The sequence below is a fragment of the Onthophagus taurus genome, chromosome 3, assembly GCF_036711975.1.
Source record: "Onthophagus taurus isolate NC chromosome 3, IU_Otau_3.0, whole genome shotgun sequence".
Taxonomy (NCBI): Eukaryota; Metazoa; Arthropoda; class Insecta; order Coleoptera; family Scarabaeidae; genus Onthophagus; species Onthophagus taurus.
The window spans coordinates 24,648,511-24,662,521 of record NC_091968.1 but is presented as its reverse complement, the minus strand read 5'-3'; the positions used below and the strand labels follow the sequence as shown (position 1 = coordinate 24,662,521).

The 14,011-nt window shown below is 25.9% G+C and overlaps 3 protein-coding genes across 4 annotated transcripts; all 3 read right to left on the bottom strand.

Moving 5' to 3' along the window:
• Window positions 1–345: 345 nt before the first annotated feature.
• Window positions 346–1,955, bottom strand: LOC111416996 (uncharacterized). 2 transcript variants are annotated; one of them, XM_071195432.1, is made up of 6 exons: window positions 1,799–1,955; window positions 1,530–1,710; window positions 1,228–1,473; window positions 983–1,177; window positions 828–925; window positions 346–778 (listed from the first exon to the last, which is right to left on the bottom strand). In XM_071195432.1, exons 2-6 carry the CDS (start codon window positions 1,561–1,563, stop codon window positions 437–439), a joined length of 915 nt encoding a protein of 304 aa, XP_071051533.1. In that variant the 5' UTR covers window positions 1,564–1,710; window positions 1,799–1,955; the 3' UTR covers window positions 346–436. The 2 variants fall into 2 exon arrangements, with proteins under 2 accessions (XP_071051533.1, XP_071051532.1); XM_071195431.1 differs by having other exon boundaries at window positions 1,530–1,955.
• Window positions 1,956–4,040: 2,085 nt separating this feature from the next.
• Window positions 4,041–5,275, bottom strand: LOC111416982 (venom prothrombin activator notecarin-D2-like). Its single transcript, XM_023049110.2, has 5 exons — window positions 5,169–5,275; window positions 4,915–5,112; window positions 4,763–4,857; window positions 4,376–4,712; window positions 4,041–4,319 (listed from the first exon to the last, which is right to left on the bottom strand). Exons 1-5 carry the CDS (start codon window positions 5,200–5,202, stop codon window positions 4,138–4,140), a joined length of 846 nt encoding a protein of 281 aa, XP_022904878.2. The 5' UTR covers window positions 5,203–5,275; the 3' UTR covers window positions 4,041–4,137.
• Window positions 5,276–7,562: 2,287 nt separating this feature from the next.
• On the bottom strand, window positions 7,563–9,691 carry LOC111416997 (venom prothrombin activator notecarin-D2-like). The gene is made up of 6 exons (XM_023049128.2): window positions 8,989–9,691; window positions 8,683–8,937; window positions 8,447–8,632; window positions 8,289–8,389; window positions 7,901–8,234; window positions 7,563–7,843 (listed from the first exon to the last, which is right to left on the bottom strand). Exons 1-6 carry the CDS (start codon window positions 9,020–9,022, stop codon window positions 7,659–7,661), a joined length of 1,095 nt encoding a protein of 364 aa, XP_022904896.1. The 5' UTR covers window positions 9,023–9,691; the 3' UTR covers window positions 7,563–7,658.
• Window positions 9,692–14,011: the final 4,320 nt, after the last annotated feature.

Genomic DNA, 14,011 nt, shown 5'->3' with positions numbered 1-14,011 from the left:
AAAAATTTTTATTTTATGGAATTAATTCTGATTCTAATTAATTTATCGTCGAATTATTAAGATATAATTAGTAATTGTTATAATATTTAAATAAAAGCAGTAAAAATTGAAGCACTGAATAATGTGAAATATTTATTAGCGACATCTCTTATTTCAAAATACAACTAATTTTAATAAATAGAACTTTAACTTTTTTGAAATATTTTTCATGAATTCTATTGATTACTTATAATGTCTTGTATCCAATTGAAATATGGTGAAATATTTGTGAAAAACGTAGATACTCCACCATCACATATTGATTTAGTGGGATTTTTTTGTGAAGAAACTAGAATACCTCCTAAATAGTATTTATCGCCAAATCTTTTATAAAACCCACTTCCATCAATTCCACACATTGCTGCAACAAAATATTTCTCATAAAAAGTCCTATTACTCAGAGCACAAAGGAAATACTTTTCACTTCAGAAGTTGTACAGAATTTATCTGGAGAATAAAATTTTTCAAAAAACTCCCGTGAAGATTGCTCTTCACAATTTTTTTCATCATCAACATTCGCAGAAAATGATTTAAAGTTCGATAAGTTTCTTTTGGGTAAGTCTAGAATCCCATAGATTGTTCCCACATCGTCTTTGCGTAAACCATGTTGATCATCAAGAAAACAAACAGGTCTAATTTGTAAATTATTCCCAAAATCTCGTAGAGTAGCAATGGCAATGTCAGAGGTGTAATTTTGTTTTTCTCCACGATAATTTTCGTGAATAGAGACTTTTTCAATCTAAAAAAAAATATAATCAAATAATTTTTTTATTTAAGTATTATCTTACCTCTCTGAATTGTTTATTTCCAAAAGGATTAACAAGAATTTTAAAACTGTTCAGATCTATATCATCAATTTCATCTAGAGGAAAAAAACAATGTGCAACTAAAAATTATAAATTATAAAAAATTAATTTGTAATAAATAAATAAAGCTTTTGTACCAGTTAATACGTGTTTCGGAGAAATAAAACTCGCTAAACATCTTGTTACATCATTTTTTGTTAAAAAAACATCCCAAGGTAATAAAACGGATTGTTTTGAAGAGTTCTCATCGTCGACAACACCACATTCTAAGTTAAACGGATCTATTTCCTGAGGCTGTGGATATTTCGAATAAGATAATATAGGTTGTTGTGCTAAAATAAATAATTTACACTTTGTTCTTATTTTGGATATATAATGTAACTTTGGCAAATATTATCGATTGAATTTCCAATCCATATTCCATCGAAACAGATTGACATTCCATCTGTTTGACCATTTGGTAGTACATACCCCGAATTACATCTAGTTTTAAATGACGTTGCTAATGGAACACTAGCATGTGGTATGTACTCCTGATTATTAGTTAAAAAACGATATCCATTTTCGAGTTGTGGAGGAAGAACACAGTCACCGTCTTGTTGTGAGTTACAAATTGATGAAAATAAAACTAAAAAAAATGATATAAGTAAATTAATTAATAACATATTATTTGGGTTAACTTACGTAATTTAAGTATTATTGCAATTGTTTGACTCATTTTCAGGATTTAGGTGGATCCTTTCGATTTTAACACTATATTAAATATTTTAACGAACATTTTCAATATTTATATCAAAACCGAGGAGAAAAAAACTTAATTCAGTGCCATTTTGGGAAGTCCACGCATTAATTAAAAGATATGTTGCTATAAATAAAATCCATAAATTGTTATAAATGGCGAGATTGTTTTTCTAGGAAAAATTTAATCAAATTTAAATATGTATAGATATTACTATTTCATTATTGCTTAGATTCCACAGTCGGTAGCCAGCTCTAAAATATCTTATCAATCTCATTTCCAAAGCTTTTGGTTTCAATTTTTCTTAAATCTCAAAATAATCTCAAAACCCAAAGTTTTTCTCCAAATACGATTTATGGTAAGAACAGATTTAATTAATACACAAGAAATTTAAATAACGAACTGTAAACAACAAAAAACACATCAAATTTTAACTTAATCACTTAAATATGCAGAATGACAAACAAACACAACAGAAGTTTTAATTTCATAATTCAAAGTTGCCAACGTATAATATCTTTAATTTCACTATAAAAACTCCTTTTTTGTAAATAAATATCATTAATCAATACTAAATAAAAATCAATTATAATAAAATTTTAAAGAATTTGCAGGAAACATCACGTATTAATAATACCTAGCGACATCTCTTGCTGAATAATAATATTAATTTTCAATACACAGAATTAATTTTATTATATTAATTTTATATTAATTTTTAATATAAAGTTAATTAAATATGTTGTTTATAATAATAATATAAATTAAATAAAATAAACGTTATCTATTTTTCCAACTTATCTGATGTGACATTTAACGATTAAAAGGTCAATCAAATAAAAAATTTTATTTTATGTAATTAATTTTGATTCTAATTAATTTATCTTCGAATTATTACGATATTGTTAACAATTATTGTAATATTTAAATAAAAATAGTAAAAATTAAAACAATAAATAATTTCAAGTATTTATTAGCGACATCTCTTATTTCAAAACGTAACTAATTTTAACATTAAAATGTTAATAAAATAAAAAATTTTATTTTATGTAAATAATTTTAATTCTAATTAATTTATCTTCGAATTATTACAATTTTGTTAATATTTATTGTAATATTTAAATAAAAATAGTAAAAATTAAAGCACTAAATAATTTGAAATATTTATTAGCGACATCTCTTATTTCAAAATGTAACTAATTTTAACAAATAAAACCTTAATTAAATAAAAAAATTATTTTATGTAATTAATATTGATTCTAATTAATTCATCTTCGAATTATTACAATATTATTAATATTTATAGTGATATTTAAATAAAAATTTTAAAAATTAAAACACTGAATAATTTGAAATATTTATTAGCGACATCTCTTATTTCAAAATGCAACTAATTACAATAAATAAAACTTTAACTAAATGAATAATGTTATTTTATGTAATTAATCTATATGTAATTAATTTATCTTCGAATTAATACGATATTGTTAATAATTATTGTAATAATTAAATAAAAGTAGTAAAAATAAAAACACTAAATAATTTGAAATTTAAAGCATTTATTAGCGACATCTCTTATTTCGAAACGCAACTAATTTTAACAAATAAAATGTTAATTAAATAAAAAAAATTATTTTATCTACAACTATTGAATTATCTATTCGTTAATCCCATTCAGTCGACGACTTTACCTTATTTTAATTGTCTCTCTAGTTCATTACAGTTTTCTTATAAATGTGATGAATTTTTTAACGTAAGTTAATTTAATTCTTTTTGTAGAATAATTTTGGCACGTGAGTATTTTTGTAAGGTTTCTACTGAAGTGCCCCTCTTCATTGTAATATTTAAAGAAAAATAGTAAAAATTAAAACACTAAATAATTTGAAGTATTTATTAGCGACATCTCTTATTTCGAAACGCAACTAATTTTAACAAATAAAACGATATTTAAATAAAAAAAATTATTTTGTTATTAATTTTGATTCTAATTAATTTATCTTCGAATTATTACGATATTGTTATTAATTATTGTAATATTTAAATAAAAATTGTAAAAATTAAAACATTAAATAATTTGAAGTATTTATTAGCGACATCTCTTATTTCGAAACGCAATTAATTTTAACATATAAAACGTTAACTAAATAAAAAAAGATATTTTAGATAATTAATTTTGATTCTAATTAATTAATCTCCGAATTATTACGATATTGTTATTAATTACTGCAATATTTAAATAAAAATTGTAAAAATTAAAACACTAAATAATTTGAAGTATTTATTAGCGACATCTCTTATTTCGAAATGCAACTAATTTTAACAAATAAAACTTTTATGTAATATTTTTAAAATTTTTATTTTATGTAATTAATTTTGATTCTAATTAATTTACCTTCGAATTATTAGGATATTTATTATTATTATTGTAATAATTAAATAAAAATAGTAAAAATTAATTTGAAATTTGAAGTATTTATTAGCGACATCTCTTATTTCAAAACGCAACTAATTTTAACAAATAAAACTTTTATGTAATATTTTTCATGAATTCTATTAATTACTTATAATGCCTTTTATCCAACTGAAGTATGGTGAAATATTTGTGAAAAACGTAGGTACTCCACCATCACATATTGGTTTAGTGGGATTTATTTGTGCAGTAACTAGAACACCTCCTAAATAGTATTTATCGCCAACTCTTTTATAAAACCCACTTCCATCAATTCCACACATTCCTACAACAAAATATTTCTCATAAAACATCCTATTACCCACAGCAGAAACGAAATACTTTTCGATTGAGACGTTGTACAGAATTTATCTGGAGAACGAAGTAGTTCAAAAGTGTCCCGTGGAGATTGATCTTCACAACTTTTTTCATCATGAACCACCACAAAAAATGATTTAGGAATATTCTTCCATAGATCTATTTGGAATATGTTTGTATAGTCTATGACCCCATAGGTTGCTCCCACATCGCCTTTCAGTAAACCATTTTTATCATCAACAAAACAAGCAGGTCTAATTTGTAAATTATTCCCAAAATTTCGTACAGTAGCAATGGCAATGTCAGAGAGATAATGTTGTTTTTCTGGACGATAATTTTCGTGAATAGAGACTTTTTCAATCTAAAAAAAAATATAATGAAATAATCTTTTTTATTTAAGTATTATCTTACATCTCTGATTTGTTTATTTCCAAAAGGATTAATAACAACTTTAAAAATATTCAGATCTATACCGTCAGTTTCATCTTCAGCAAAACAATGTGCAACTAAAAATTAGAAATTATAAAAAATTAATTTGTAATAAATAAATAGAGCTTTTGTACCAGTTAAAACATGTTTTGGAGAAATTAAACTCCCTAAACATTCTGTTAAACCATTTTTTGTAAAAAAAACATCCCAAGGTAATAAATCGGATTGTTTTGAAGAGTTCTCCTCGTCGACAACACCACATTCTAAGTTAATTTCTCGACGCTGTGGATGTTTCGAATACGATTGTGAGTTACAAATTGATGAAAATAAAACTAAAAAAAATGATATTAGTAAATTAATTAATAATATATTATTTGGGATAACTTACGTAATTTAAGTATTATTGAAATTGTTTTACTCATTTTCAGGATTTAGGTGGATCCTTTCGATTTCAACACAATATTAAATGTTTTAACGAAAATTTTCGATATTTATACCAAAAACGGGGAGAAAAAACTTGATCCTGTGATATTTTGGGAAGTTCACGCATTAATTAAGATATGTTGGTATAAATAAAATCCATAAATTGTTATAAATGGCGAGATTGTTTTTCTAGGAAAAATTTAATAAAATTTAAATACGTATAAATATTACTATTTCATTATTTCTTGGATTCCACAGTCGGTGGCCAGCTCCAAAATATCCTATCACTCATTTCCATAGCTCTTGGTTTCAATTTTTCTTCTTTTGGTAATCTCAAAACTCACGGTTTTTCTCCAAATACCTTTAACTTACTGAAATCGAGTCTACCATAATGTTTTTTTTATATAAGTCCTTAAATTACACCAAAATCCAAAGAATTCTTCCAACTTGCATCTATTTTTTTACCATTCTAGAAATAAAATTGAATTAATAAAGTTTTTTAGGTGTTGTTGGATACCGTCGCGATTTATAATAAGAACAGATTTAATTAATACACAAGAAATTTAAATAACGAAATGTTAAACAACGACAAACACATCAAATTTTAACTTAATCACTTTAATATGCAGAATGACATAAACAAACACAACAGAAGTTCATAATTCAGAGTTGCCAACGTATTATATTTTTAATGTCATTATAAAAACTCCTTTTTTGTAATGATTTATTATAGAGGTAAACAGAGTATTATAAAATAAATATCATTAATCAATAATAAATTAAAATCAATTAGAATAAAATTTTAAAGAATTTGCAGGAAACATCACGTATTAATAATACCTAGCGACATCTCTTGCTGAATAGTAATATTAATTTTCAATATACAATGAATTAATTAGATATAATTTATAATACAAAGTTAATTAAATATATTGTTTATAATAATAATTATATAAATTAAATTAAAGTTTATATTAATATAAAATAAAATAAACGTAAAATAAACATTATCTATTTTACCAACTTATCTATCTGTCACGGTTGTCACGTTCAAATAAAAATAAACGACGTGACATTTAACGATTAAAACGTCAATCAAATAAATTTTATTTTGTGTAATTAAATTTGATTCTAATTAGTTTATCTTTGAATTATTACAATATTGTTATTAATTATTGTAATATTTAAATAGGAATAGTAACAATTAAAATACTAAAAATTTGAAGTATTTATTAGCGACATCTCTTATTTCAAAACGCAACTAATTTTAACAAATAAAACGTTAATTAAATAAAAAAAATTATTTTATGTTATTAATTTTGATTCTAATTAATTTATCTTCGAATTATTACGATATTGTTAACAATTATTGTAATATTTAAATAAAAATAGTAAAAATTAAAACACTAAATAATTTGAAATATTTATTAGCGACATCTCTTATTTCAAAACGTAACTAATTTTAACAAATAAAACCTTAATTAAATAAAAAAATTATTTTATGTAATTAATTTTGATTCTAATTAATTTATCCTCGAATTATTACAATATTGTTAATATTTATAGTGATATTTAAATAAAAATTTAAAAAATTAAAACACTGAATAATTTGAAATATTTTAAGCGACATCTCTTATTTCAAAATGCAACGAATTATAATAAATAAAACTTTAACTAAATGTTATTTTATGTAATTAATCTGTATGTAATTAATTTATCTTCGAATTATTACGATATTGTTAATAATTATTCTAATAATTAAATAAAAGTAGTAAAAATTAAAACACCAAATAATTTGAAGCATTTATTAGCGACATCTCTTATTTCGAAACGCAACTAATTTTAACAAATAAAATGTAAATTCAATTAAAAAAATTATTTTATCTACAACTATTGAATTATCTATTCGTTAATCCCATTCATTCGACGACTTTACCTTATTTTAATTGTGGCTCTAGTTCATTACAGTTTACTTATAAATGTGATGAATTTTTGACGTTCTAAGAGGAGGTTCTAGAATCGGCTTTTATCTACTACTTAAGTTAATTTAATTCTTTTTGTAGAACAATTTTGAAATGTGAGTATTTTTCTAAGGTTTCTACTGAAGTGTCCATCTTCATTGTAATATTTAAAGAAAAATTGTAAAAATTAAAACACTAAATAATTTGAAGTATTTATTAGCGACATCTCTTATTTCAAAACGCAACTAATTTTAACAAATAAAACGATAATTAAATAAAAAAATATTATTTTCTTATTAATTTTGATTCTAATTTATTAATTTATGTTCGAATTATTACGATATTCTTAATAATTATTGTAATATTTAAAGAAAAATAGTAAAAATTAAAACACTAAATAATTTGAAGTATTTATTAGCGACATCTCTTATTCCAAAACGCAACTAATTTTAACAAAAAAAAAACTAACTTTTTTGAAATATTCTTCATGAATTCTATTGGTTATTTATAATGTCTAGTATCCAATTGACATATCGTGATAGATTTATGAAAATCGCAGGTATGGTACCATCACATTGTGGTTTAGTGGGACTTTCTTGTGCAGCAGTTAGAATACCTCCTAAATAGTACTCATTGCCAAATCTTTTATAAAGGCCACTTCCATCAATTCCACACATTCCTACAAGAAAATATTTCTCATAAAAAAATCCTATTACCCACAGCACAAAGGAAATACTTTTCGCTAAAGAAGTTGCACAGAATTTATCTGGAGAATAAAACCTTTGAAAAGTTTCCTGTGGAGATTCATCTTCACAACGTGTTTCATCATGAAGAACCGCAGAAAATGATTTAGGAATATTGTTAAATAAGTCTATTGGCCGTGTGATATAGTTTGGGACTCCATAGGTTACTCCCACATCGTCTTCAAAGAAACCATTTTGTTCATTAAGTAAACAAGCAGGTTTAATTTGTAAATTATTCCCAAAATCTCGTACAGTAGCAATGGCAATGTCAAACATGTAATTTTGTTTTCCTCCACGATAATTGTCGTGAATAAAGAGTCCTTCAATCTAAAAAAAATAATAGTATAATCAAATAATTTTTTTATTTAAATGTTATCTTACCTCTCTGATTTCTTTATTTTCAAAAGGATTAATAACAACTCTAAAAATATTCAGAATCAGACCTATATCATCAGTTTCATCTTCAACAAAACAATGTGCAACTAAAAATTATAAATTATAATAAATTGATTTGTAGTAAATAAATAAAGCTTTTTTACCAGTTAAAATATGTTTCGGAGAAATAAAACTCCCTAAACATTGTGTTAAACCATCTTGTGTAAAAAAAACATCCCAAGGTAATAAATCGGATTGTCTTGGAGAGTTGTCATCACCACATTCAAATTCAAATTGACCTATTTCTTGAGGCTGTACATATTTCGAATAAGATAACATAGGTTGTTGTGCTAAAATAAATAATTTACACTTTGTTCTCATTTCGGATATATAATCTAACTTTGGCAAATATTATCGACTGAATCTCCAATCCATCTTCCATTGAAACAGAATGAAAGTCCATCTGTTTGACCATTTGTTAGTATATACCCCGGATTACAGAAAGTTGAAATTGATGTTTTTGATGGTACATTAGCATATGGTAGGTATGTAGGTATATCTTGATTATCAGTTAATACACGATATCCATTTTGGGGTAGTGGAGGAAGATCACAGCCACTATGGTATTGTGAGTTACAAATTGACGAAAATAAAACTAAAAAAATGATATAAATTAATTAATAACATATTATTTGCGATAACTTACGTAATTTAAGTATTATTGAAATTGTTTTACTCATTTTTAGGATTTAGGTGGATCCTTTCGAGTTTAACACAATACTGAATGTTTTCATGAACATTTTCAACATTTATATCAAAACCGAGGAGAAAAAACTTGATTCTGTGACATTTTGGGAAGTCCACGCATTAATTAAACCATATGTTGATATAAATAAAATCCATAAATTGGCGAGATTGTTTTTCTAGGAAGAAATTTAATAAAATTTAAATATATTTAGGAGCTTTATTGATGAATTTTTCAAAATAGTTCCACTGTTGTGTTTTATAATCATCTAAGTATTTTGGCTTCTTCAATATTCTTCCTGGTTTCGGTTGTTGCGTTTCTTCTCCTTCTATTTGGTCCAGAATATCCTATCAAATTCATTTCCAAAGCTCTTGATTTCAATTTTTCTTCTTTTTGTTATCTCAAAACCCAAACTTTCTCTCCAAATATCCTTAACTTACTTAAATCGAGTCTACCATAATGGTTTTTTTTTGTATATACATATTTATAAACACCAAAATTCAAAGAATTCATCCAACTTGCATCTATTATTGTACCATTCTAGAAATAAAATTGAATTAATAAAGTTTTTTAGGTGTTGTTGGAAAGCGTCGCGATTTATAATAAGAACAGATTTAATTAATACACAAGAAATTTAAATAACGAAATGTTAAACAACAAAAAACACATCAAATTTTAACTTAATCACTTAAAAAATATGCAGAATGACATAAACAAACACAATAGAAGTTTTAATTTCATAATTCAGAGTTGCCAACGTATAACATTTTTTATAATATCCAAACCTTGCCCCATGCCCATGTTTTTAGGTGTGCTAATTTCACAATTTTGTTTGTATCCCTTGATTTTCTTATTGTGGTGTCCTCATTGGATTTGTTTTGTAATTTTGGATATTAACCGATATTTTTCCAGTTTAGAGATTTTGAATTCCGTTCCACTTTCAAACCATTTTCTGGTGATTTTAATTTTGCGACGTTTTTTCATTGAAATACCCACTTTACTTTGACAGTAATGTAACCTTTGAGGTTAGGTAACCTTGCGTATAAAGCGCGGTTTTAATTTGTAACCATTCAGTCGACGACTTTATCTTATTTTAATTGTGACTCTAGTTCATTACAGTTTTGTTATAAACGTTTGTTTACCTTTTGTAAAGAATTTTTTGACGTAAATTAATTTCATTTTTTCTGTAGGATTTCTACTGAAGATAATTTGAAGTATTTATTAGCGACATCTCTTATTTCAAAACGCAACTAATTTTAACGAATAAAACATTAACTAAACAAAAAAGAGTTTTATGTGATTAATTTTGATTCTAATTTATTTATCTTCGAATTACTACGATATTATTAGTAATTATTGTAATAATTAAATAAAAATAGTAAAAATTAAAATTATAAATAATTTGAAGTATTTATTAGCGACATCTCTTATTTCAAAACGCAAATAATTTTAACGAATAAAACGTTAACTAAATAAAAAAGAATTTTATGTAATTAATTTTGATTCTAGTTAATTTATCTTCGAATTACTGCGATATTATTAGTAATTATTGTAACAATTAAATAAAAATAGTAAAAATTAGAACTCTAAATAATTTGAAGTATTTATTAGCGACATCTCTTATTTCAAAACGCAACTAATTTCAACAAATAAAGCGATAATTAAATAAACAAAAATTTACGTAATTAATTTTGATTCTAATTAATTTATGTTCGAATTATTACAATATTCTTAGTAATTATTGTAAAAATTAAAACACTAAAAAATTTGATGTATTAATTAGCGACATCTCTTATTTTAAAACACAATTCATTTAAGAAAATAGAACGTTAAGTAAATAAAAAATGTTATTTCATGGAATTAATTTTGATTCTAATCAATTTATCTTCGATATATACATTTTATCTTCGAATATTTACATAAAAAAAAACAGTAAAAATTAAAACATTAAATAATTTGAAGTAAAATTTATTTGAAGTATTTATTAGCGACATCTTTTATTTAAAAAAAAATAGTATAATCAAATAATTTTTTTATTTAAGTATTATCTTACCTCTATGATTTGTTCATTTCCAATAGGATTAATTAAAGAATTTGCAGGAAACATCACGTATTAATAATACCTAGCGACATCTCTTGTTGAATAACAATATTAATTTTCAATATACAATGAATTATTACTCAAAGGTGGCGCTAAAAACTAATAAATAATTAATTTTTAATACAAAGTTAATTAAATGTATTATTTATAATAATAATAATGTAAGTTAAACAAAACTTGAATAAGCGTTATCTATTTTACCAACTTATCTATCTGTCACTGTCACGTTAAAAAAAAATGACGTGACATTTGTCGAGTGTACGAAAATAAATTTCTGAGAATTACATAAAGCGAAGGCAACAGCAACAGCGACGGCAGCAGACAATTTGGCTCCGTCGAGCGAACATTTCGTCGGCAACGATAAAAGGAAAAAGGATGCCGAACGTGCTGTAATGATTATTTGCGGCCTGCAAGGTCGTTATTATCATCGAGTTGCGCTTCTAACTAAACCATTTACGTTATTTTTTCCAACTATTCAAGCCAATTTGAAACTGATTAAAAGAGAGAGAGGGGAACAGGCTTACACAATATCCTACAAAACGATTTTTCTCTGAGTTTGGTACAAATCATACAACAAATAAGATAATGTCAGACGCATCGCTGTCTGTTGTTATCAAGGAAATGTTTGTGTGATTAGTAAACGATTAATTAATTGCGACGTATAAAAGATAATGAAATGAATGTAGAATGTAGTTGGTGGACGATTTCAGCAATTATCTTTTGTTCTGTTCGCTTCGTTATTAAATAAAGCGATAAAAATGAATGTAGATGGGCGTTAAAATGACTCTTTGCCAGACTGATGTTCGAAGTCAGCCTGTTTATTCTTAAACCGGGTGCGCTCTCGCGACGACCATGTAAAAATGCTTGGGCTACAAATAAACTTGGAACGGTTTGAGGGCGTCTAAAGATTTTAAACTTAATTTATTAATTAAAATGTAAAAAATATTTTTTTTTTTTAGGTTATGTTTAAATGACGTTTATTAATTTACAAAGAAATAATTAAGTTAATTTCAAATAAATTCTTACCTTAACAATTTCGTTTTTTTGTTCTAAATCAATCTTAATTTAGAATAATCTTTTTTTTAATAGAAATAACTTTTTATAAGTTAATTAAAATAATTATTTTGATGTGTCAACTAAATGCAATTTTTATTACCAACCCAAATAAAAAACGAAAAAAAATTTTTTTAGGTTATGTTTAAATTGACGTTTATGAATTTATAGAGAAATAATTCATTTAAATTAAAATAAATTCTTACCTTAACAATTTAATTTTTTTGTTCTAAATCAATTTTAATTTAGAATATTCTTTTTTTAAATAGAAATAACTTTTTATAAGTTAATTAAAATAATTATTTTGACGTATCAACTAAACCCAATTTTTGTTACCAACCCAAATCGAAAATAACATAAAAAGATTAAAAAAAATTTTAGGTTATGTTTCAATTGACGTTTATATAGACACCAAGGACAGGTTTTTCGATATGCTCTCTGACAAAATAAATAAAACAAGAAATGGACGAGAGATCCAGCAGGGGATCTAAACGGAATGGAAGGGAAGTCCAAAATGGTCAGGTGATAGCCACATATGGATCAGAAACATGGAGCCTGACAGCTAGCGATACAAAGAAACTTCTTGTTTTTGAAAGAAAAATAATCAGACGAATATTCGGACCAGAGATTGAAGATGAGAAGTGAGAAAACATTGTACGCTTCATAAAGGCCCAACGTCTGAGGTGGATTGGACATGTCATAAGAATGGCAAATCACCAGCTATATACCAAGAAGAATGTTCGAGTCTAACATGACAGAGACACGATATGAAGGTCGACCTCGATATCGCTACAAGGATGAACTGGAGAGGGATCTTTGAAGTCTGGAGGTGCAAAATTGGAAGGGCAGAACTGCAGATCGAGATGGATGGTGCGAAGTCGTGAGCAGGCTAAGGTGCACCCCGTGCTGTAATCTCAAAGAAAGTAGAAGTAAAGTAACTCTCTGGATAAAAATCGCACATGGAGATAAAATACAGAAAACAGGAAGAAAAAGAAAAGACAAAACTGGAAACGAAAACGAGTTCTCACCTAGTTGAGAAAAAGCTGTCAAAAGGAAGGGAAATACATATTGCATATATTATATAGATCTGAGAAAACCGTTCGATATGGTCCCGCTTAAGAAATTATGGGTTACCCTGACAGATGCAGGCATCAACAAAACTTACATCCATGCTGTGAAAGCGTTTTACAGGGATAATGCGATAGAGGTTCAGGTACGAAAACTCACAACGATGTTTTCTCTCCTACAAAAGGTATCAAACAGGGATGTTGCCTCTCTTCCACAATATTCAAGATTTATATCCACTCAACCTTAAAACATTAGAAAAGGAAATGTAATCTGATGGGAATATGGGTAGGAGACAGCCACAAACACACCATGCTGTCCGCAGATGACCAAATAGTTTTTGCAGACGACCAACCGGATATAAGATATATGTTAAATAAACTAGAATAAGAATACAAGAAATGGGGCTTGGAAATGAACAAAGATTAGACCCAATATGGTAATTGGAGGAACGAGAAAGAACATACAATTGGAGACCGACATAATAAAACATGTAGACCGGTACAAATACATTTTTTTTATAAAAGAAGATCTGAAAGGGCAATAAAGATGTAATGAGGAAGGTTGGCAGAGGAAAAAAAGCGATAAAGTGTTTTAAAATATTTTTATGGCCATAATAGAACCATTAATAACGTATAGGTCAGAACACAACTGGAAGATTGCTAGTACCAGAGTGATGCCTTGGAGAAGATGTTGCGACATAGCCATGCTGGACCAAGTTGAAAATAAGGAAATAAGAAGAAGAATGACGGCACAAAGCTCAAT